The sequence below is a fragment of the Tripterygium wilfordii genome, chromosome 9 (genome assembly GCF_013401445.1).
Source record: "Tripterygium wilfordii isolate XIE 37 chromosome 9, ASM1340144v1, whole genome shotgun sequence".
In the NCBI taxonomy this organism is placed as follows: Eukaryota; Viridiplantae; Streptophyta; class Magnoliopsida; order Celastrales; family Celastraceae; genus Tripterygium; species Tripterygium wilfordii.
The window spans coordinates 5,207,371-5,232,931 of record NC_052240.1 but is presented as its reverse complement, the minus strand read 5'-3'; the positions used below and the strand labels follow the sequence as shown (position 1 = coordinate 5,232,931).

Here is a 25,561-nt window from a genome sequence, read left to right as displayed (position 1 = left end):
TTTTTGGCTTGGTGTCCATGTAGTTGTCACAAAACTCAATAGTATTTTTTGGCTGTCTCCACTTAGTTGTCCCAAAAATTTTCAATTTATGCTTCTTGGTATTGGTCTTCTGCCATTCAACTCACACCTCCCCCTTCCTTTTTCATTCTTTTGGTGTGTCAAGCCTGTTACTGAACAGGGGGTGACATGCCATCTCTCTTATCGTTCTCTGTGTCTGTCTATGTATGTATATGCGTTTGATGCTGAAATGAGGGATTCAGTGAGTAACAGCAAAGCGGTAAGGCAGTCAATGTCCAAGAATAAACAAACCCATCCAACTCATAAGCCAACCGTTCCTTGCCTTCCTCTTTCTTTCTTCTACCGACCATGTCAAAATGGGCAACACATTTGATCCTTTTTTAATTGCTCAATTTGTAACTTAATCTGAGTTTCAAATGCAAGAAAACGCCTGATTCTATTAATTAATAAACTGGAAAGTTCAATTCTCAAACTAGGTTTTCAGAGTTGATGACCGCAGCCACACCACACCATCATGACTACCAAAGAGAGCAAGCTGAACGACAGACAGTTCCATGATACAGAACATATTAGGCAAACAAAACAGTTTTATCATTGAATTTCTGAATGAGAAATATGAAGGACCAGACTGAAAAGCAATACATTTCCAACTTATACCCATGGTTTTGGAGTTCTGAATTCTGATTATCTAACGCCATAGTAAATATGTGAAAGCCATATCGTTTGACCAACAAACTCAAGAGTATTGAAGGCGAATTAAACGGATGATGTTTATCCAAATTTCTTCCTGGAGCTGGATACAGCGACAGCATTGGAATTTCACAGAAAACTAGTAAACTTGCTCAATACCAGACTGATAACTAGCACACACTATCATGCCACTGATATTGCCTTGTACTCTTTTCTTCGTTTCAGGAACCAGATCGAGATCTGGATCCTGAAGGTGACCTAGATACTCTACCGGGTGATATCCATCGAGCACGTGCATCCTCAGAATCATACCTAGATTTCCTGCAATGGCAATATCCAATTAAGAACATAATAAACCACGAAAGGAAGAAGACGGGTGGCAAAGAAAAAAAAAATCAAAGTTGATAACAAATTTTCTTTTGGTGCTGACTGCAAACAGAGAACTTAGGCAATATCACAACCAATATTCTCTGTGCTCTCGACAGGATTCATCAACCAGCCCCTGCTAGAAGGTGCTTGGATTCACCTCTCATAAAACACCATTCAATAAAAAATAAACAGGGCACTAATTACAAAAGTTACAATTCGTAGGAAGCATTATAATCCACAAATTCCACAACGAAGCACAGCCAATTACTTACTTCCACCAGGTAGCACAGCCATACAAAAGAGTGCAACAATAGGAAGAATACGATGAGTAAGAGGAGCCTTTTATTTTTTTTATAAGATGAGTAAGAGTAGTTAATTAGCTTCCCCATGGCAACGCAGCCACAGGAAAGAGTTGAGTCCAATGAATAGGATCAAACTGCATTAAACAACTAAAAAGGTCCACTTACTCGCCATAACCATTGCCATTTCGGATTTCATCCACACCATTTCCATAACCTGGAGAGTATGACCTGCGATGGTGAGCACCATCTTGCTCCTGCGGAGGACCTCTAGGAGATTTTGGGTGGTCTGCATGCCTTCTACTTGGGGACACAGAGTAGTCTCCCTGCCGTCTCGGGGCAGGAGAGTACGACCTGCAAGGTAAAAAATGCATATAGGTGCTCACCAACTTGTTTTATGTTATAAAAGGACGACGAGTATTCATCACCTAGACAACTTACCTTGAGCGATACCGAGTTCTAGAACTTGGCCGACGACGTGGGGAACGTGAACGGGACAATGAACGAGATCGAGGACGCCCTGCGGCAGAATTAATAGTATGAATTATTCTGTTATGACTGCATTCATTTATATGACAGATGAAAGGAATGAAGGAGAGCAATTTGCAGGAGCCAACACTGGTAATTTAATCAAGTGAAGGGCTCAACAGAAATTCCGTAGAAAGCAATGTGTCTACCTGTTCTACAACTTAAAACATGCTATCACAACGGTAAAATTTTCATTTAGAAGGAAGATATCACATTACACAGAAAGGGAGGCCCATGCAGTTTTACACATAATGGGGTTCATAATCAATAGTACTTTTCACCCTATTGGCAAACTTGTAAAAATTAAAGTAGTTAGGCCAGGAGCTACAAACCTATGGAACATAATATCTCTCCACGACATTATACCAAAGTACTGGACATCTCAAAGAACTGAAATTTCAATTTACTACACCTCATAACCCATAAAAGAAGCAGAAAGGTGATTCGCACTTGATTTCAAGGGTTCCAAAAATCCAAACCTTTCTTTGGCATGCCACACTGGTGCAAGAAGTACATATCAAAGACAATGGTATCGCCTGAAGAAAAGTTATTTTACGATGGTGGCATGGGAAGGGGGAGAGTTATAGACAGCCCAAACAACGATATTGATGAAGCTAATAATTGGACACTCAAAATCCCAAAACAAGGGGCAGCACAGAGGTCATGCCACTTTAAAAAAATACTTGCATATCCCCCTTTCTAAAGGGAGAATCTGAAGCCAAGGAAAATCGAAAGGAAAGATAATTTCTCTTGAATACCATTTGCCAAGACTGAACAAGTAGTGCATTGACTACATCAAGATATGTGGTGTACCCATCTAATAGAATTGATAACCAAAGGCAGAAGGGGGTGCAAGTAAGAAATTGAATCTGTCCCATATAAATATGTCCATTTGGAATATACTACCCTTAACAAGTAACTACATACCATAATATGACGATCGCCCTCCTCCATAGCCTCCTCTGTAGATCATATAAAAAATCAAAAAAAGATCTAACACAGTTAACTGTCATGAGAGCAAGTCACTTAGAGTAAGTGTGCATAAATGCAGACAAATATTAGAGTTACAAAGATATATTACCGAGCCCTAGATCTATGGCGCATCTCCTCCGGTCTTTTCCTTGTCTCTGCAGCAACAACCACAGTTATTTCCCTTCCAGCAAATATTTGTCCATTCATACGATGCTGAGCTTCCATGGCATCATAAGAATCCACAAACTGCACAAATGCAAAACCTCGAGGTTCCCTGCATAGAAGATATCAAAGGCTTCATCCAAAGCATACAAGATAAAGAATGAGAAAAAAAAATCAACAGTCAGACAGAGTCCCATCAGCACACTGAATTTCATCCAAATTAAATTACTTATAATACCTTTTGTGCATATCTAAAAATCTGCTCCAGAGCTTTTCCACATACGTGAATACTGAATTTACAAAAAAGCAGCTTACCCCCTGACCTTTTCTTTAATTGTCAAGACCAAAAGGCAACTTGAAAAGAGGCAATTGTCTTGAAACTTCTTCACATGCTTGTGATTTTAGATGCACTCGAAATCAACTTTCCAAACTTAAGTCTCCTCATGTAGCCTTCAATTTGGTAAAGAATCAATCTTCTCCCTCATCAAACTTCTAATAATTGTGTAATTTTATAAGCTCTCTCTATCAAGGAACATTCTTCATTTGAACAATACTTTTTACACCCTTGGAACCAATAGGTTAGGCAATGACAAACAATAGATCTTCATGAGATGTGGGACTTGGGCTTGGTTTAACTTCAAACCAATACACCCCCTGACAAACCAGTTCACAATTTAATTCACCGTGAAGAAGGAATAAGGATCCTCGACAAAACAGTTTAGAAAATGGATTCAGGAGTTTTGTTTACTATCCTATGTACATGTTAAAATTGAAGACGATAAAAAAAATCAGAATAGAAACTAGATATCAATATGTCTCAATACTTAAAAGGACTAACACTTGAAATTCTAATTGTCAGGCTCGAGAAGTTTACTTAAACAAACTAAATTCTCACAAATTCATTTCAGTTTTCAATAACAAAAATTCAATTTCAACTCAAGCAACAGGAAGCCAAGCCAACTTACTGAAAAGTCAGTCAAGCCTACTCATGCATATTTTCAAGCTCAATTTCTTAACAAGCGAGGATAGACCACATTACCGGCTCAAATAGGCTGATAAAAAGTAAACTACTGATTCATATAGGCTTGTAAACAGTAACCACTTGAATAGTCAATTGTCAAACAGATCTACTAATCCATGAAAATCGACACTTAAAGTGTTTCTCCACAATATAAGAAGACATCTTAGCTATAGCATGGGGGGAAGGAGAAAGCTACCCTTTTGTGGTATCTATCATGTATATGCATTAACAATAACAAAGTCGAGGTGTCAAATTGAGGGAAAAAAACAAACCTCAAACTAATTTGGCAAAGAAGAGATGTCAACTAGCTTGAATAGTAAAGCTGCTAAGATATGCCTAAAAAATTTGTCCTCATCTGACTAGCTAAGTACTAGTGAGGACAGAGTGATTGAACTGTTACAAAACTGATGTATTGTTTGGAACTTTTTGGTTGCCCCTTAATACAATTTCTTTTTTTTTTTCCATTAAAAAAAGAAGAAGTGCTAATTATTGTCATATTAGTGGAGCAAGGGGAATGAGACAACGACGTAAAAGAGTACAACCCTAGATGATAGAAAACAGACTTTTTAAAAATCAAAACAGATAATAAATCAATCTTCAACGATTATGGATTACTCACCCTGTGTAATAGTCCTTGGGCATATACACATCCCTAACGAGTCCAAATCTCTCAAAGGGAATTCGAAGTTCTTCTGGCCTACAAATAGCAATAAGTAGTGATAGCCATCAAATCCATGCTACAGACAAAGGATCCTCATTGAGAAGAAGCTTTCTACTAAAGAATTTACATATAAGAAAAAAAGACCACCTGCAATCAAGAGGAATGTTCCGGACCAAGAGACTCCCACTATTCTGCTCTTTGCGCCTCCCATACCTGCCACCGCCGCTGCCGCCACCACCACCACCACCATATCCCCTCCTCAGAGGGCTCCTTGATCTGCCTCCATATCCCCTCCTTGGAGGACTATAGTATGGTGGACTGTATCTCCGCATGATAATGCCTACCAAAATAATCATAAATCATTTGAATCAAAACAAACGGTAATCACAATTAATCTACTACCACAACACAAACTGCAAGGCCCATCAAAAGTGAAAATATAAAGGCATAAAACAAAAACGAACGGCAATTGATTCAAATTATCCCAGTATACCACCAAACAGCACCAATTTCAAAATACCCACTGCAACATAAATCCTATAAGATAAGAATTTAACATTTTTCATCATTGTCGACACTACCAAGGAAACAAAACCCAAAACCCAATGAGCCAAACCTAAACTCTCAGAAACGGAATTCCTATGCAAACCAGAAACGGGATTCCGATGGATCGTCAAGGAAATCGAGAAACGGAGGTGAAGCCTTCCAATCAATGAGAAGATTTGGAAAATACCGGAAATTTTTCTATGGCTTCCAATTCCCCAGTACCAAACCACAAGATTAGGGCTTTTAGTTTCCTGACAAAACCACACACAGACATAATACGTATTCGAGAGTTACCGTGGAAAGCGAAAATCTGCAAGGACAGACGGGGTAGAGATGAGCGAATCCGAACACTTTAGATCACCAGCGCAGTGACTTCTTTGTTCATGGTCGCCTTCTGACAAGTGACAACTTTTATAAACCCAGAAAATTGGGTTTTAGCAGATTCGACGGGTCAACCCGGTTTCATCGCATCTGGGTTCTAAATTATTGAGCCAAACCTATGGCAAGGCCCATCAAGGCCCAGTTCATTTTATGTGGTGTTTACAAATTTTGGTCTTGTGCCCAAGTCGTCATAGCCAAGAGAAATTTTATCTACACACCACAAAAACATTATCTTTACAAAAATTTTAAATTATTTGTAGTTTATATAAATATCTTTGTATACAATGACATATTAACCCTTAAACTAAAAATTTAAAATAAATCATCTTTAAATAATTAATTAGAGACTACTAAGTTTACGCTACCGCCGCCTCCTCTCGATCCATGCTAGTGGCAGAACAATGAAGGGGATAGGGGGCCCTCAAAAATTTTGAAATTTTTTAGTATAATAGTAGTAAATATATAACTATAATTCTTTTTTACTATAATACTATCGGCTTATAAATAATGTAAAAACTCAATCAATATCATGGGCTCCATTCTCTTTTAATCAATTTAGGCTCAATTCTCTTTAATATAGTTTCCTTGTTGATTTCCTCTCTTTAATATAGTTTCCTTGTTGGATCCTAAGGATGCTTATAGATCTTTTAATGCAAGTAATATTTGTACTCTTGTTGAGAAATATTATCCTAAGGATTTTATGGAACGACATAGAATTCTTTTGAAGTTTCAGTTGCAGCATTATCATCTTGATGTGACGAAAACGCGACTTCAGAATAAAATGAAGGATGAGTTTCTTGCAAATTGCTTGGTTCTTCATATTGAAAGGGAGATTGCTGACACTTTTAGTTCATACTCGATTATAGATGATTTCTACTCAATGAAAGATCGTCGAACACAACTTAAATGATTGTTTTTGTTATCTTGGATATTTATGTTTTAATTTGTGACTTTTATTTTAATGATTATATAGATATCTACATGTTTTCGGTCACTTTTCAGTAAATTGTCTTAAAAAAATTCAAAACTTGCAGACTTTGCAAGATAAATAAAATGAAACATGAAAACAAGAGCAAACAGTTCTAGTGTCAGCTACGATGTACTTGAAAATTGAAGCTTGCGACAGTGATCAAAGAAATCACAATCTTTATGATTACCTCTTTGGTACGTTGATCATCGTCTTAATCCTTGTTCGAGATTTAAGACATCTGGTTGTGATGAAATCGATAAAGGAGTGGAGATTGAATTGGTGGTTATATGTGTGTGTAAACTTAACACTAATATTTTTAATATTATATAAAACAAGGGTAATTTGGTCTTTTCACTATAATTTTGTATGTAACTAATTTTTTGGTGTAAACTTATCATGTTCGAAAAGTGGTATAAAGATAATGTTTTTGTAGTGTGTAGATAAAATTTCCCCATATCCAATTATCCATACAATTAGGACCTAATAGTCTAATGCTCCAATAAATAATATCAATATATATAGTCCTCATTTTGGGCCACAATATAGTATGATTTGTTAGAGCAACCTCAATGGTGATTTTTTTTATGGGGCATGGGTAATGTATGGGGATTTATGTTTTGTTGATATGATTGCGGTTGTGATATACATACATAAAATTGGTATACATAAGTATACATAATCACATGGCATGTTGACTAGGATGATGACTGTGCAGTTTTAAAATTCAAAATCTCAAAAGAGGAAATAATATTTTAAGTTGTTTTTGTCATTTCCAAGATCAAAACCCTGAGAACATCGGTAACCACAACTGCAACAATAGAAGCTTCAAAAACTCATCCCGATATACAGTCCTATACTCGTCCCCCTCTTTATACCTCCGGCGAGCTTTTTCATCTCCGTTTATAATCGTCCATGATAACCGTTGTCGGCATACACCTATAATCGTCCATGACAACAATTCTCTGAACTGGTGTTGCTGAAGTTGGGTTAACATCGACTAAAGGTATGAACTTTGAGGGAGTAATTTGTTTCTATTTAATTTTTTTGATGTTTACTGATCTTTTTTTACACGGTTTCATTGTATATGTAGATAAGGTAGTTGATTACACTATAATTTTGTGTGGGTATATAATACACTGCCGATTTGTGTATTTTAATGGAGTTGTTTTGCTCGGTTGAACTATGTAGGTAGATAAAAACTTTGATTACACTACCATTTTTTGTGGGTATATAACTACACTGTTGATTTGTGAGTGCTTGATTTTTTTTTTCCCACTTCCATTGTTGAGGTAGCTCAAAACTTAGATTACACTACCATGTGGGGTGGGTATATAACTACACTGCAGATTTGTGTGTTTGAATGGCTTTGTTTTGCTCGGTTGAACTGTGTAGGCAGATAAAAACTTTGATTACACTACCATTTTTTATGGGTATATAACTACACTGCATATTTGTGTGTTTGAATGGCTTTGTTTTGCTGGGTTTAGTTAACTAAAAACTTTGATTACATTACCATTTGTTTTGGGTATATAAATACATTGTCGATTTGTGAGTGCTTCAATTGGTGGGATTAAAATGTAAAATACACTACTGTAAATTAAGGTAATTAATGATGCAATTGGTTTGAATGGTTTACTTCAATTGGTGGGTGGGTTCAATTTGTGAAACGTCCCCCTACTGTATAGTACATTACCATTTTGAATAATGTATTGGTATATTACTATATGCAGAATGTAATTGCTTTACTTTTTCGCTTTAATGATTTATTTTACTGTATAATACACTACCAGTTTGTATTTCAGTATGGTCAAATTACAATACCGATCTAATATGCAAGGAATAGCGACACTATTAAGAAGCGTGCGATTGAAGAGTAGTCATAAAAAGTTTTTACAAATGACACCTTTTTGGAACTTGTACAAAGTGTTCAAGAAGGAGGAGCATAAGAATTAAATACCAAGAAACACGATTTGATCGTACAAGACATTTTTGGCACCTACAACGATAAGCGTGGATCGTTTATTCTTGGAGGTAAGAGAGTTACCATTACAGAGAATGATGCTTCTTTGATATTTGGAGTAGTGTCTGGAGATATTCCATTGGAGATAGGCCGAAGCAAGATGCCCGATGATTGTGAGTTTGTGAATCGAAAGTTTAATGGAATTGATATGATGCGATCACCCAACATAAAGCAAGCAATTGACAATGCTTTGATGGGGGATATTGAGGAGGACGCAAAAGATGTCGCACGTTTGTTTGTGTTATACACATGTCTTACTCTGTTCTTTTCAACAAGAGCATATGCGTTACCATGGGCTTTAGTAAAATTTGTTGAGGTGGTCGAGGACATGAAGAAATGGAATTGGTCGCAGGCAATCTCAGAGAACATTATGCAATCAATTAAGAAGTACCAAAAGGAAACAAACAAAGTTACAGGTTGTGCAACTTTGATCTCGGTAAGTAATAACTACTTTGTGCGAGTACTCTTGATGTGTATTTACAGTGACAGTTTATGTGTATTTGCATGCAGTATTGGTTTTGTGAACACACAACTGTTTTCACCCCCGCAAAGTCTGGCGTCTTCCCAAGGTTTGTAAAGTGGGACGTAAGTGGATGGCGAAAGGACTTCAAAAAACAATATATACGCACTTTGGTGGGGGGAAGGTTAGTAAATTACGTTAATTTATCTAAAGTTGAAAGTTTATAATTACATTGCGTGTGTGTATAGTGTATTTGTATGATTTTTGTTTAAATGTTTTAAATACTTTACAATTTTATAATGTATTTATAATGTTTTAGTTTACAAAACTTAATTAATCTATCAAATTATAATGTATTTATATTGTTTCGGTTCACACAATAACTAGCTACTTTACATAATTATAATGTATTTGACAGTTTATTATTACATTGACTAAATTATAGTGTATTTGTATGATTTTTGGTTGATAGTTTTAAATACTTTACAATTTGATAATGTATTTATACTGTTTTATTGAACAAAAATTAATCTATCAAATAATAATGTATTTATATTATTTTGGTTCACAATAATAAATACTTGATCATATTATAATTACATTGCCGAGTCTATAGAGTATTTGTTGGATTTTTGGTTGACATTTTTAAATACTTTACAATTTGATAATGTATTTATATTTTTTCTTTTCACAGTACTTAAATAATCTACAAAATATAATGTATTTATACTATTTTGGTTCAATGTACTTAAATACTTTACCAAATTATAATGTATAGCACACCTATTTGATATGCAACTGTCAACAGGTGATTGAAGGTGAATTGTCCAGTGATGAAAAAGAGATAGAAGCACTGCGGAATGATTGTGTGCCATTAGAAGCAGGTTCTGATGTGGACACACGAAGCATCAGTTCAGTCCACAGTGATCCATCATCTGAATCCGATAATGGCAGTGAAGATGATGTTGAAAAACATTCGGGAGGAGATCAATCAATTGATGAATCCCAAAAAATACAAGAATTGGAGGAAGAGTTGAAGTCCAAAACGAATGCTCTTGAATTGCTTCGGGTTGAGAAGGATAATGAACAAAGAAAAAATCAAGAGCTACAAGTTGAATTGGATCGGGTAATTACCACAAACGTTCAGCTTAATGTTGAAATTCAAACGCTGAACGATGCGGTGCCAAATACATTGGAGATTGTTGAAGTTAATGACAAATGGCAGTCACTTGATGACCAATTTGTCATTCCTGACAGTGAATTATTAGAAAAAGAAGAGGCTGTAAAAGAGGATACAATCTATGATAATATCATAGCTCAATTAGTGTTCAATGAAGATGAAACGAATGAGAAAAGGGCAGAAGCAATGAAGAAAATAGCTGACCAGGAGCAAACTCGAAGTTTGAAGACTAAATATACCCCTAACTCAATGATAAAGGGTACTAAAAAAAAGGAACGCATCTCAAATAAAGATTCGGACTTTGAGTATGAGGTGCAAAATAAAAGGCCGAAAACAAAAGTCTATGGGAAGGAGTTGACAATTATCAATATTGATGATTGCAAGACACCGGAGCCTTCTATGAGCAAAGAATAAGTTATGGACACAAAGTGTGCAATCTACAAGCACCTTATTCCATCTGATCGGGATAAATTGAAGGCTATAGATTGTATTAAAAAATCCAAGTAAGTTCCATACGTATTCTTATTAAAATGCCTTGATTACAATTCCTATAATTTTGATAATTACATTATTATAATTATAGTGTAATAATATGATTGCACCATTGTATGTTGTCTTTACAGTATTGTTCTGTGGAATGGTGAGAATCAGTTGCTGTGAAGTGATATATTAACCATTTATAACAGTAATATGATCACGAACAATGTAAGTATACATGTTATAAAATGTACCTTTGATAAACTATGTTAACCAATATTTCTTAAGTAACCTATATAAATACACTGTAATTTTTTTGCAGATCATTAATGCCCACATGGAATATCTTACAATGAAACAAGGTCCTATTGTGCGTGATCCACCTCCTGAGATTTGCAAGACCGCTTCCTTTGCGATTACAAGTTCATGCATGGCATTCTTGAGGATGAATAATGATTCTCTAATTAACAAATTCATCTCTGACAAACTTCGTGGTAGTGGGACTAGATATAGGTTTATCATTTTCCCACTCCATGCAGCTGGAAATCATGAAGTTCCAAATCACTGGACATTGTTGGTTCTAGACACTGAGGATGGCATATGGATGCACTACAATTCCTTGTTACCAAGGAGGAAAACAAGAGTAGACCCATACTTGAAAGATGCTGAGAAACTAGTAAGCCTCCATCTATAATGTAAATAAGTACATATATATATAAGTATATTGTAATAATGTTTATATATATATATATATAATGTATGCAGATAGCTTATTACGATACTCTATTTCCACCACCTGTTGGCAGTCAATACACTCAACAAAAATTGGTCACAATGTGGGACACACCACAACAAGCACCGACTTCATAAGTTCCGAAATACACTGCCATTATTTAGTGTATTTCGTTTAATGGTTCGCTTTCACATTATGCGAACTACACTGCCAGTATGCTGTTCTTAACCATTTTTTTATTGAAAGATTCAGTTTTGTTTGTTGGTTGATATTTTTTTTAGAGTCTAAATTATTACAGTGCGATTATTATAATTTATTTGACTTGATTGTTGTTGTTTGGTTCCATTTGTGTTTGTAAATCAAATATTCATCACACTACGAGGTTTGTAATGTATTTATTGTGTATGAACAAATCTATAACTACCCTGCCTTTGTGTTTGATGGTGGACCGTGGGTGTTGATGGACTTAGAAGTGTTATATGTATTTCTGGATTTGTTTACAGGTTGGGTTCCCTAATTTATGGGGAGATGCTGTCAAAATTTTTAGTGATTTCTCATTCAATTATATAGTATTTTATATAACTTTTACGTTGTGTAATGTATTTGGGTTAAGTATGTCCGAATAATTTTTCCTTTAATTTGTTGTTTAGAAAATATATATAAATACACTGACACATTCTTTTGTAATTAAAAACAGGGTAGATTGCGGCTTAATATGCATGTACCTAATTGATTACATATTCAACAACGTGAGCATAAAGAAGAAGCTGACCAAAACAGACATCTACCAACTTAGGACGAAATACATTCAAAACTTTTTGAATGATGGTGGACATTCATGGGATGTGTATCACTACAAAAAAGTGGAAATGATGAGCAAGACATTTATTTAGTTATTTAATTGGGAAGGAAAGACGTGTTAAACTCACAATGTTATAATTTTGTTGATGTTCGGATGCTTAAAAGTAAAGTGAGACTTATAACTTGAAATGGTTATCTATGTATATTTTTGCTCACATCAATTGAAGCATTTTGTACGTAAATATATGGTTATTTCATAATGCATTAAAAAATGTGATATGAATATCCACACATTACTAAACCTCATACACAATAATAGATTTGTTCATAGACAAATGGAACACAGAAACCAAACTAAAACAATCAAGTGAAATAAATTATAATAATGACAGTGTAATAATGGGACCGTTAATTCATAATGCATTAAAAACAGTGATACAAAAACACTACTAAAAACATAATGTATTTATATACAGGAATGATAACGATAGATAATTACACTGTTGATTCATAATGCATTAAAAACAGTGATACAAACCCACTACAAAAGCATAATGTATTTAGCTACTGGAATGATAACAACCGATAATTACGCTGTTAATTCATAATACATTAAAAACAGTTATACAAAACCGCAACTAAAGATATAATGTATTTAGCTCCTGTAATGATAACAACAGATAATTACACTGTTGATTCATAATGCATTAAAAACAGTGATACAAAACCACAACTAAAAACATAATGTATTTAGCTACTGTAATGATAACAACACTCAACACCCTAGATCTCCATTTGTCCCAGATCCTCCAGCTGCGTTGCTCGTGCTACCAACATAATTCCTCTTGAAGACTTTCTTCTTCATTACACTGCGTGGGCTCCTTTCCCTCTTTTGATTATTGGATCATTAGATATTGAAGAACCCACTGTCAAAGAAGCAATCGATATTCGCGTTGGAATTGTTGTCATGTTATTTATGCACCCTTCAATCCACTTTATGACGTTTGAATAATGGTGTTCATTTTATGCCGCCAAGTCTGCCAATCGAGCAAATATCTTACACATGTGATCATACCGAACTTGATCATTTGTGGTTGTCCACCCATCAAAGTTTATTTTCACTCGAGAATGACATCTTCTAACATCTTTCCTTCACCGTGGGAAGATGTAATGTGCCGGAAGTAAATACTCATCATTCGCCAGAAGGACAGTTATAGCATGCCTGCACAAAATACCCCTAAACTCAAAGTTCAAACAAGAACACCCAACGTTAAGTTCATCATACATTACAGTGAATATAACTTTCTTCTTGCCACCTTCACCATAAAAAATGTCTTCGTATAGAATGTATTGTGTCCCTAAATCAACGGTACACATTGATTTGATACCGCAATACATCATCCCACTCAATTCCTTCTAAAACTCTAAAAACTTCTCTTGAGTCACCACTTTTTGCATTTGCATTTCCATTTCGTATTTTGTAACACACACTAACTGCTTGTGGGATAAGTCAAAATCCGCCTGACATTCCTTCTCAATTTTCTTCTGCAAAGCATTACGATATTGCTCGACAAATTGTTTCAACGTTGTCTTTGAGTTCACATAACCGTCAAAGAAAGCATTCATGCTCTCGCTTCGACCAGTTGTTGACATTCCCGCCCAAAAATATTTTTTGACGTAGATAGGAACCCACTTTTCTTTCTCCAAGTACATATTCTCCAGCCAAGAATTACCATCCAGATTATGCAGATAAATAAGCATACTCCATTTATCTAATACAAAACAAAGAATCGTTAGTTAGATAAATAAATTTGATGTTCACAGTGTAATTAATTAATTAATTACACTGTGAATTATTTAGTGTATTAAAAGTCACTAACATACATAAACACATGACGAACAAATGTAATAAAAAAATTATTGACAATAAGCATAAAGAAAAAATAAATAACAAACGTACTTTCAAATTCATCGATACTATGGGAGTCATAAACAGCTTCGGCCAACATTCGCTTGATGGATTCATATTCTCCATGTGAACCAAATTTCTCAGGCACCTTCTTCATGATATGCCATAAACACAATCTATGCTTTGTGTTTGGGAAGACAATTTCAATCGCATTCTTCATTGCCCTATCCTGGTCAGTGATTATACCATGAGGAGCAACACCACCCATGCACGCTAACCATGTCCTAAATAACCAAACGAAGGTTTTAGTGTCCTCACTAGAAATCAAACCACAACCAAGAAGTATTGAATGCCCACGGTGATTGACACCAACAAAGGGGGCAAATGGCATGTCATACTTGGTAGTTAGGTATGTCGTATCGAACGTAACGACATCACCAAATTCATGATAAGCTGCCCTGCTACGCGGATCTGCCCAAAAAACGTTCCTTAAACGCCCATCATCATCCCAATCTATCAATGAAAAAAACCCCTGATTATTAGCTTGCATTTTAAGAAAGTAATCATGTATGGCATTAGCATCCCCTTCGCCAAGGCGCAAACGCCTAGTCCTAGCAAGAAGGTTTCTAGTATCTCTCTCCAGAAATTGAATATTATCATGACCACCGGCACCAATGACAAATGAATTGAAACTCTTGTTCGGTCGAATTCCAGCAATATCATTAATCTCTAGTTGTCTTTTCATAGACGGATTTATTTCTCTGTTACATGAGAAGAATCTAGAATGACTAGGACTTAGATCGTGGTTGTGGACATCTTCAAACAATGTAATCTTCCATTTCCCATCAACAGAAAGTCTACCAACAAGCCTCGCCTTGCACTCATTCTTACTATAGCCACGATGATTGACTGGATTCTTCGAACGTGATACAAATTTATTCGACCTCCCGCATGAAAATATCATATATTTGTAATCACCATTCGCATCCTTCGTTAATGACCTCCTCTTGACTGAAAACCCATTTACTTGACCATATTTCTTGTAAAATTTAAATATATCATCAACCGATTCAAACAGCATTCCTATAACTGGCACATTCGATCCAACAGTCTTTGTACCAGTTTGAACACAATCAAGTTGATTGATATTGATCTCACTAGCAATATCATCAAGTGAAACCATATCTTCACTGCAAAAAAAATATTGAAACATATATTTGTTAGGAATAAAATATAAATTCAGTAGTACACTGGTTATTCGTAATGCATTAAAAACTGGGTAACAAATACACTTTCAAAATCGTAATGTAATAAACTAATGGCATGACAAAGATTTCTATCCCAATGATAAAGTCCCACCATCAAAGTAAGACCAACCTATTTAACAAGGAAAATATCTATACAATGAATAACTGGTTTAAATACATTGATTATTCGTAATGCATTAAGAACTGATACCAAATACACTTTCAAAATCGTAATGTAATAAACTAATGGCATGACAAAGATTTCTATCCCAGTGATAAAGTCCGCCATCAAAGTAAGACCAACCTATTTAACAAGGAAAATATCTATACAATGAATAACTGGTTTAAATACATTGATTATTCGTAATGCATTAAGAACTGATACCAAATACACTTTCGAAACGTAATGTAATAAGTAACTGACATTAAAAAAAATTGGTATCTCCATTGATAAAGTCCCACTATGGAAGACATCTTAAAGGAACAATAATTGTTCATCACCAACATTGTCAAATAATACTTCAAACACAACAAATGTAAAAGGAATAACATGGGATTTACCCACATCTAGTTCAGTTACAACAAGGAGAACAAATAATAACATCAACATCTACCACATCCAACTCATTATGACCGATACCATTCAGATCCAAAACATAAACTCTAGTGTTCATAAAAAACATTGAATAAGAGAATATGAACCTTGAAAACCTAGGGAAACTCATAACTCGTAAGTCGTCGGGAGTAACACAAGTAATCGCACTAGTCGAAACAGAGAGGCACTGATATTCTTGTAGCCGGAGTCGAAGATGAGAGAGACACAAAGAAGCTTGCAGTCGGCGTCGGAGAAGAGAGAGACACGAAGAAGCTTGTAGCCGGAGTCGGATAATATCGCTGCACGAAGAAGCTTGTTGCCGAAGTCGAAGAAGAGAGAGGCACGAAGAGGCTTGTAGCCGGAGTTGGAGAAGAGAGAATAACTCGTCGAAGGCTGTAACGTATGAGAGTCGGTAACGTATGAGAATGATTATAGTACAGTCTAGAAAAGAGTGATATTCTAAAGAGATATAAGCGGGAAAGCCATGTGGATTTTAGGGTTTTGTTTAAACATCTATGTGGCATGCTTAGTTGGCATGCCACATAGATTATGTATATTATGTATACCAACTATTATGTATCTATCTCATTTTCCATATGATTGTATTGAAAGAGGAGAGGTAAATTTATTGGTTTGATTTTTGTGTAATAGATATGAGACTCATTTTGGATAAAGTGAGCCAACATAAAGACAAGGCAAACAACATGTCCCCTCTTGGTCCCAACAAAAATGGACCAATAAAAACCAACTGTTGTTGTACCGTGAACCGTGTTTGTTGGCCCAAAAAAAATAATCACACCCCATTGTTGGTGGTAAGTGGGAATTCATTTGTTTGTCACAAATTCATCTTGTACAATATTTGCTAATGTAGAAAGCTTGGCTTGTACCAAACAATGATACATTTGATGGCATAGAATAATTTATTGTAGATAATACAACATATTACAATGTTGCGACTTTGGAGTTTGTATCCTCCCATCCTCGCTCTTCCCAGCCAGCCACGTTTTAGCACGACCAGCCGAGTAACATCCTGCTCTTCTGGTCGTTTGAGGATAATCGCATTAAAGTTGACTCAATGCCTCCCAAAACATTATCATACAGCTTTGTGACTCCAAAGAGAGCACAGCTGAAGATTCAAATTACTTTGGCATTGTAACGAAGAGACAACCATGGGATAGAGTGGAGTTGGTAGAGAAGCAAAAAACTAAGAAGTATTAGCATGCAACTGCAAGGTCTGATTGCAGTCGTGGGTCATCAGAGGTGCTGAGCAGCGGAGTCTTCTGGAACTTGTTCCTTAGCTGACCACAAGCTGCACTTGCATCCAGACCTCTTGTTTGGCGCACGCTAACAGTCACTTTACGAGACTCTAGAGCACCCACAAAAGCTTGCACCTGAATAGGAGCAATTGCATCAGGTAAATGGTATATGTTCTTGCTCAAAATGGGGAAGGATGTACTTTGTCATGAACGTACCGCTTTCTTGCTTGGACGCTTATACTCCGAACCTTCTATTGGATTGAAAGGAATCAGGTTCACATGATAACCACTTCCCCCCTCACGCAGCAAATCTGCGAGTTCTATCGCATGTTCTACTCTATCATTGACTCCAGCTGCAACAAAGAAATGAATTAGAAAACACATGAGATAACAGAAAATGGTGTGTAATTCTCCCTTTTTCGTGTCATTAACTTTCATACAAGTATGCAAAGAAAAAACAATCCAAATACAACAATTTTAAGTGTAATTGTTGTACCTAAGAGTGCATATTCGAAGGATACTCGTCGACTGGTTTGAAGAAAGTAATCCTTGCAATCCTTCATGATAGCATCAAGAGGATAAGATCTTGCACTTGGCACTATTGTTTCCCTCAGTTTCTGGTTTGGAGCATGCAAGCTGATGCACAAGGATAAAATATTACTGAGAAGAACGGTCACAAATGAATGCCCCAAAAAAAACAGAAATAATGATGCTTTCCTTCATAAGCTCAAGATAATAACAGATTAAATTAATTTCACTTTCCAAAACACATTAGAAACAGGGAAAGAGAGGCAGACAGAGGGATACCAGCCAAATAATATCTGATGTGCACCATAAACTGAAAGGAAGGAAGGAAATCCTATCCAATCACACTCACAAGTCGGACACATTAGGTCGACAGGTTCTTGCCAAAGAATAAACGACTCTCGAACTCAATCAGATAGAAACAATGATTGAATGCTAAATCAAAGGGGCTTATAGGTGCCCTGGTACCCAAATTTCACCAAACTAGTTGGAAGCCTAAAATAACTATAGCCAGGTACCACCACCTGTAATATACATTTTGGAAGCAGGAAAGAATGGTGTCAGGTGGTAATCACAATGGAAAAGGAAATTGTGTTCTAGTTTGCTTCGAGTAAATGTGTGATTAGGGTAATAGATAATGTGCTTGGTCATTGCTTCCAAACTCAATGGTATCTTTATGCTTTAGTATATTATAAAGAGGACGTTTGAGACTAGTTACTTCACTATTCATCATCAGGAATTATGCAACTGCAACTTGGTAACCACCCTCTTGCTTAGTCCCCTATGTGTGCAAATTGGGATATCAAAAGCTAAAAGGGTTAGGGTAAAAAGGTCTTTCCTTACCCTGGTCAAGTTTCACAAACATTACATTAGGGGTTGGTTAAGGTACTTCTTGATATCATAGTCAGTCGGTCACAATTCAAAAAAAAATATCATCATTCATCATCTTAAACAACTTAGGGTTGGCTAATGGCTACATGAATCCATAGGTGAAATTAGTTGGAATCAACTATCCATTTCTATTTAAAATTTCACCATTCATTTCTTTTTGAAACTACCCTCTGGACAAATCCACTTCTCGATATGTTTAACAGGGGCAAAAAACCTTCAAAGAATCTCTTATCTAACAATCTGAATTTGAGACAAGATGAGCGATAATTGAATATGGAACTCCCCAACTAAACCAGTAACTGAATTGGACTATTGATCAGTTTCAATGCAGAAGTAAAAAAAACAGTAAAATAGTTATAGAGAGCAATTCAAAATTATTGTCAAATTTGTCAGAGAAAACAAAGATAATTTAAATGGTATGCAGAATCATTCGACCAATGTTCTAGTGTAACCAAAGAACACACCTGACAGCTAATGTTGATTGAAGCTTGTGAGCAGCCAGCTTTCTGATTGTGTTTGGAACCCCAACAGTGGAAATTGTTATCATTCGTTGCCCAATTTGTATGTCCTGGAGAAACAAAAATAAATCATTAATATATTTGTTTCTAGATATTTCTAGAATGCAGTACCTTCCTAAGGTTGGGACGCATTAGACCCAACTATGCAGAGTAAATGCCAAATACACTAGTAATCTCCCAGAGTCTACCATTATCAATCAAATCCAAGTTGCACCATGGAGATCTGAACCAAAAGACCTCCTCCAGTTTACCACTGGTCCCAAAAGGTCCCCCTCCCTTCTTACTGGGCCAAGCTTGTTCGAGCAAATAAGGACCCATTGCGGATAATAATCAGTGCAAAGTTCACAACAGGGCGTAGTTTGCTTACAAATTGCACCGAAGGGGAACCTTATTACACAAACAATTTGACAAATTCCACATTAAAAATAAATAAAGCAAGTCTGCGACATAGAACCCAAGTAAGCCTTCACAATTCATAAAAATCTATCCTCAGGGACTTCTTTCCAATGATTGAATGACATGGATGAAGAGAAGAGTTCCACATAAAATATCATCTATTCTTCGAAGAGTATTAGCCATGTCTTAGCAAGAGTAAGAGAAGATAAAATATTCAAACAGATAATACTTCTTATGATAGGTATTAGGAAAGACTAAAGAAATTACAAGGAAAAAAGAAGAGGATTGACCTGTTATATTCTGTAACCCCCGACAAAAGTTAACAAGGCAATTAGATAACTACAGTGAAACAAATCTAAATGCACCTTGTTCAAGCATCGGTGTGCTTCAAGTACTGACTTCAGGTTCAACATAGGCTCTCCCATTCCCATGAACACTACATTTGTCACCCTATGCTCGAAGGTCTCCTCAATAGCCAAAACCTGCTTATATAAAAATTCAGAAAACAAACCAGACGGTTATTGGACTGAAATGTACTGTTAAGAACCAGGCCAAGTGCACGCCCATACACACACCCAGCAAGTCCATACATTCCTTAACCAACCACACAAGTCCAACCACTACCCACATATGGGTTGGTTGTAACCAACAAGCCCAATAGGCCACTACCTAGAAAACTTGTTGGCTGATTGAGGAAGGCATTTGCCCTCCTTATCGTTGGCTGATTGAGGAAGGCATTTGCCCTCCTTATCAATAGATCACAAGTCCCCTATCTAAGCAATGTGGGACATTCGTATCTATACCCCCTACTTTACTGAGCCGACGCCCACGTCGACTGCACTAAGTGGGGGTCGTTCACTGGGCTGGAGTCCTTACCCGTACCACCAGATCCACTAGTAGCCCTTTCCGTGGCAACCCAATCCAGTCCCATACCTGGATGAAGCCGATGTCCATGTTGGCTGCACTCAGTGAGTCAGTGGCTTGTTGGCTGATTGAGGAAGGCATTTGCCCTCCTTATCGTTGGCTGGTTGAGGAAGGCATTTGCCCTCCTTATCAATAGATCACAAGTCCCCTATCTAAGCAATGTGGGACATTCGTATCTATACCCCCTACTTTACTGAGCCGACGCCCACGTCGACTGCACTAAGTGGGGGTCGTTCACTGGGCTGGAGTCCTTACCCGTACCACCAGATCCACTAGTAGCCCTTTCCGTGGCAACCCAATCCAGTCCCATACCTGGATGAAGCCGATGTCCATGTTGGCTGCACTCAGTGAGTCAGTGGGGGTCTTTCACTGGGCTGGGACTTACCCATACCACCAGATCTACTGGTAGCCCTTTCCGTGACGGCCCAATCTAGTCCCATACCTGGACGAAGGGAGATCCAAACACCCACAGTAGCAAAGACCGAACACCTCTGATACCATTGTTAAGGACCCCTCCATACCAATGTTTCATGGGCTCTGGAGAGTCCAGACCCAAATCCCACCTTAACAGTCCAACAGGGCCCGCCCACATCCATGGGCGCAGGCGCCCACAAATCGGCTGTAGTCGAATGGGCCTGTACAATACTAATGTCTCATGGGCTCTGGTGAAAACCTATTGGACATGTTAAGGAGTGGCATTTGCCCTCCTTATAAACAAGACTTAACTCCCCTATCTTTCCGATGTGGGAGTTTCTATCATGTACATTCACAAAACAAATACAGGCATGTTCATAAGAGAATTACAGTAATCTGGAGTTTAGCTCAGCTACTATGTCGACATAATTGGGTAACAACAGAAAAATTATGGGTAAAAGTAGGGGGAATAGGGAAAAAAAATTGTAGACCTGCTCAACAATTTCATGTTGCTTGAGATTCCTTGAATAACCCCCTTTTCCAGTTGCACAAAATGAGCAGCGCAATGGGCAGCCCACCTACATGTATATGTAAGAGAAAACATAACCAATGCCAATGTTACAAAGATGCAGTCCTGCAAAAGAGTTATATGAAAGAGGTGCTCAAAACTAAAGGCTTGAACTATTGAAAAAGAAATTTTCCACTGCCTGCTCCACCAATCAGAAGATCACCTGTGATGAGACACAGGCTGTCAGGCGTATGGGACCTTTTTCATCTCCAACTGGTATACCAACTGTTTCAATCAATCTGTTGTCCTCTAACTTTAACAATAACTGCAAAATCATGGACAAGTAGAAAAGAAGAAAAATAATTCAGAGAGACACAGAGAGTTGAGTTTCAGAAAATTAAAAATGAAGGGCTCGTAAAACTCAAACAATTTGCACATACTAACAGAGCAATTCGACAATTTCACTATGAATTGTCAACGCTTAGAGCAGATAGTCTAAATGCCACAAATTTTGCAGCAAAAAAAAGAAGTCTTTGAAACTACTCATTGGAACTTCAAATATGTAAGTATGCGAACAGATGACACTATGACAGAAACCAACTAGATTCTAGTTACATATAAAACCAAAACATAAATTGATTGAATTCCAAGAAATATCAACCTTAACAGTGCCATCAGCAGCCTTGACTGTGCTATGAACCAATGATCGCCCTACACTCCATCCAGCTTCATGAAGGCCATTTCTAAAAGCCTGAGGCACTTTTCCACAAAACAAGAAAATAATAGGGAAAAAAAAACAATATTAGTGACAAACTCCCCTAAACAGAAATGAAGAGGCAAAACCAAACTAAACTCAGAAGCAACAAAACCAAAAAGGTTAAAATATAGTTGTTACACACTAACACTCACATTGACTAAAATCTTGGATTTCTTTAATCTTCCTCTGATAAATAAGATGATGGAGCTGCTTCCCTCTGTAGGTTTGCTGCATGTATACCAAAAAGAGTTATTCAAATTTGATTTTTTTATTTTAAAAAAAAATCAGATTTTAAGAAAGCTTAGTGAAGAGTAATTAAGTATTTATACGATTTCTTTTGAAAAATGAAAAGAAACCAATTTCAACTTCCACTCTTGTACTTCCTTTCTATTTCTTATACTTTCTCAGCGACCAAACGGAATAATTGAGGCGCAGTATCTACCTGTCCCAAATCGACGGCGAGCTGTTGAAGCTCCTGCTCAGACATGCCGAGGAGCACGCGAGAGTCCATCTTGGAAGCAACAGCAGGAGAAGCAATGGGAGAGACGCTACGGGAGGCTATGATGGTAAATGAGCGAGAGCGAGTGCCCACGAGACGTATCAACGGGACTGAGCACGCGTGCTGTAGCATCGCCATTGAAGGAATAAGCATCTCTATCCTGTTTTGTGTGCCACTTCGGCCTCTGTTTCGCCAGTGAAACGGAGAGGAAGAGGGACATAAAACCTCCAAAGATTTCATGGGGTTTCTCGGCAAGTTTTGTTTGGCCAAAACCTCAGCGTCTTAATTGATAAAGACTTTAATGACCCTCCACATAATATTATCCTCTCTTTCTTCACAATTTTTTTTTAAATAGCTTGAGAAATTTATTTATAATTGAAATCAAACATTGAACACACATATGTGTAACCCAATCGATTGTCAACCGATACTTCTCATTGGAATCGAACCTTAGGCACATATATGTTTAACCCAACCAATTACCAACCAAACCACATCTGATTGATCTCTTTCTTGACAAATTGAGGAGTTTCTTAACAGATTTTAATTTCTATAAAATCTTTTTTGCTCTAAAAATAATTTTGAAAAATAAACCTTATTGGCTCTCTAACAAAAAACGTCCTAATTTTTTTAGTAGTTAAGGTATGAAGCAAGACACAAAATGAGGCTTCTTAATCTTCACCACTTCAATATATGAGTTTTCAACAACTAGAAATTTCTCCTTATTTTTTAAAAGAAAACCTTTAAAAAAACCATGACAGTTCTTGTAGCTGTAACTAGCTTCTTGAGGGAAAACAAATTGATTCACCTTCTAAATTATAATAATAGAATCCAAGAGGTACATAAAAAGGCTTCCTAGATTTCCTTTAAAGCTAGAAATTTGATCACCTCAAGAAGCCTGTTTTCAGTTCATTATCTAGCTAAGCTAAAAGTCACTTCAGAGTTCAGAATTCCCACAATAAAAAAAAGGTCACTTTATGATTCAACTATAAGAGGCTAAGAGCAGAAGAGTTGTATCCATCAACGTTTAAAAAAAAAAAAAACTAGCATAGTCGTTGCAAGCGTTGTCGCAACTCGGTGTTTTTTCACATTAATATTGGAGGTCTTATGATACCAATTAATGATAATTGGTTTATTACTTATTCTTGGGTTATTATTTGTTGTGGAAACTTTCTTTGCTATTCTGGCAGTAGTGGTGAAGCCACATTGTAGTGAGTCAAAAAAAATTTTTTACTAACCCTAACTATATAGTAATTTATATAAAAGATCTACCTGAATTTTCAATTTATACCCCTTGTTGTAAAAAAATAATGATCATGATTGAAATAAGAAGATATGTGACAAATATTATTTATCATATTTTATAAATTTTTTATTTTTAGTGTTATTTTTTGTGCGTTCAAAGGTATAATTAATAGATAACTCAAAAAAATTCGGAGGCTATTTCAGGACCCCAACTTAGCTTTGTACACCTTGACATAAAATCCTTTGTCCGCCCTTGCGACCCCCCCCCCCCCCTCATATGATAAGCTGGCTTCGCTCCTGTCTAGCAGGTTTCATTGTTTTTGATAATATGATATTTTTTTGTTAATTCATTATCAGTGATGATGTTTGTGGTTGGAGTTCATATTTTTCTTCTGTGGTAAAGAGGAAATGGCCTTTTGAGAGTTAGGTAATTATTAAGTCCTATGCCGTGAGGTTTGTAGTTCACTATTTATACTATGAGGTTCTTTTCAAAGAATGATATGCATTGTCTCAAAAAAAAAATTCTCAAAGTAGTATTATGTGGATATGCAACTATTCTTAAGGTAACATTTTTTTCCTTCAACCAAAATGTCAAGGTAAAGCCTCGGTACAGCAATAAAGATGAGATTATAAAGATCAGAAGCTAATAAAGTGGATTAGATTAAGCTAAAAAGTAATTAAGAATGGAAATTTAAAATTCAAGCATAAGATCTATTCCAAACTCTTTTTACCAGCCAAGTCGACCTAACTGTGAAATCAAAAGATCTTAATTATAATTTAAATCAATCATGGTGATTCGCACTACCAATCTATTGCCCAGTTAGAAAACAATGGTAGAAGACATGAAAGTTAAAGTTTAACAGTTAAAGTTTTGGCCTAGTTTCATTCATCATGTGGGTGGCGGCTTGTCCACAACGTCTCTATACTTTGAACAGGTAAGTAAGTTTTGATCTGGATATATGTCCGCTTTGTAATTTATGTGGAAGGGAGAATGAGACAGTACATGCACATCTTTTCTTTGATTGTATCTATACTGTTGATGTCTGACGTTTGATCAAGGCGAAAATTGGTATAGTTTGACCGAAATTAACATGGGCTGAGTTGGGAGTTTGGGCAAGCAACTCTCTAAAAGCCCAGACTCTGGTAATCTGTACAATTTTCTTTTAATGCATCTTACTTACCCATCAAAAAAATAAAAAGTTAAAATTACATCCAAACAAATAAGATTATTAACTCATGAGCAATGAAAATTTAACCAACATAATCTATATGTAAAATGATGATGAAAGAAGCAACTTTGGCAACTATTATTCATGTAGCAAGGATTTTGCATCTATAATGGTGAATCATTCACTAATACACATGAAGTAGAGATAGAAAAGAGATCATCCAAGAGGAGGATGCCTATATAGTTGAGTTACTTTGATCTATATTTTTTTCTTAGAGGATTATATACAAACAAAAGAGTTTTGGTATTTGATACTCCTAAGAAAACAAAAAGATCTTGGATGTTTTCTTCAAGGAGTTAAGCTCTTCTTAATTTTCACTAACCTCCGCTTAACCTTTGTAGTTAGTTCAAACTTTTTATA

General features: G+C 36.3%; 3 protein-coding genes across 3 annotated transcripts; all 3 read right to left on the bottom strand.

Annotated features, from left to right (window-relative positions):
* Positions 1–571: 571 nt before the first annotated feature.
* Positions 572–5,698, bottom strand: LOC120006408 (serine/arginine-rich SC35-like splicing factor SCL30). Its single transcript, XM_038856435.1, has 8 exons — positions 5,561–5,698; positions 4,868–5,060; positions 4,679–4,756; positions 2,986–3,150; positions 2,832–2,866; positions 1,818–1,896; positions 1,545–1,730; positions 572–1,029 (listed from the first exon to the last, which is right to left on the bottom strand). The coding sequence occupies exons 2-8, from the start codon at positions 5,050–5,052 to the stop codon at positions 930–932; spliced, it is 828 nt and encodes a 275-aa protein (XP_038712363.1). The 5' UTR covers positions 5,053–5,060; positions 5,561–5,698; the 3' UTR covers positions 572–929.
* Positions 5,699–13,704: 8,006 nt separating this feature from the next.
* Positions 13,705–15,380, bottom strand: LOC120005939 (protein FAR-RED IMPAIRED RESPONSE 1-like). The gene is made up of 2 exons (XM_038855819.1): positions 14,249–15,380; positions 13,705–14,060 (listed from the first exon to the last, which is right to left on the bottom strand). Exons 1-2 carry the CDS (start codon positions 15,378–15,380, stop codon positions 13,705–13,707), a joined length of 1,488 nt encoding a protein of 495 aa, XP_038711747.1.
* Positions 15,381–16,847: 1,467 nt separating this feature from the next.
* On the bottom strand, positions 16,848–22,999 carry LOC120005041 (probable dual-specificity RNA methyltransferase RlmN). Its single transcript, XM_038854469.1, has 10 exons — positions 22,671–22,999; positions 22,381–22,456; positions 22,133–22,230; positions 21,695–21,796; positions 21,455–21,541; positions 19,991–20,107; positions 19,176–19,279; positions 17,792–17,931; positions 17,512–17,648; positions 16,848–17,430 (listed from the first exon to the last, which is right to left on the bottom strand). The coding sequence occupies exons 1-10, from the start codon at positions 22,965–22,967 to the stop codon at positions 17,254–17,256; spliced, it is 1,335 nt and encodes a 444-aa protein (XP_038710397.1). The 5' UTR covers positions 22,968–22,999; the 3' UTR covers positions 16,848–17,253.
* Between the last annotated feature and the right edge of the window lie 2,562 nt (positions 23,000–25,561).

Excerpts from the sequence above, each read along its gene's own strand:
- LOC120006408 (XM_038856435.1), bottom strand. The coding sequence starts at position 5,052 with ATGCGGAGATACAGTCCACCATACTATAGTCCTCCAAGGAGGGGATAT. Across the intron at positions 2,867-2,985 it reads CGCCATAGATCTAGGGCTCG|AGGAGGCTATGGAGGAGGGC; the intron begins GTAATATATCTT and ends TATGATCTACAG. Across the intron at positions 1,897-2,831 it reads AGGGCGATCGTCATATTATG|GGCGTCCTCGATCTCGTTCA; the intron begins GTATGTAGTTAC and ends ATTCTGCCGCAG.
- LOC120005939 (XM_038855819.1), bottom strand. The coding sequence starts at position 15,380 with ATGGTTTCACTTGATGATATTGCTAGTGAGATCAATATCAATCAACTT. Across the intron at positions 14,061-14,248 it reads TAGTATCGATGAATTTGAAA|ATAAATGGAGTATGCTTATT; the intron begins GTACGTTTGTTA and ends GTTTTGTATTAG.
- LOC120005041 (XM_038854469.1), bottom strand. The coding sequence starts at position 22,967 with ATGAAATCTTTGGAGGTTTTATGTCCCTCTTCCTCTCCGTTTCACTGG. Across the intron at positions 17,932-19,175 it reads CAATCAACATTAGCTGTCAG|CTTGCATGCTCCAAACCAGA; the intron begins GTGTGTTCTTTG and ends CTTGTGCATCAG. Across the intron at positions 17,649-17,791 it reads CTTCGAATATGCACTCTTAG|CTGGAGTCAATGATAGAGTA; the intron begins GTACAACAATTA and ends TCTTTGTTGCAG.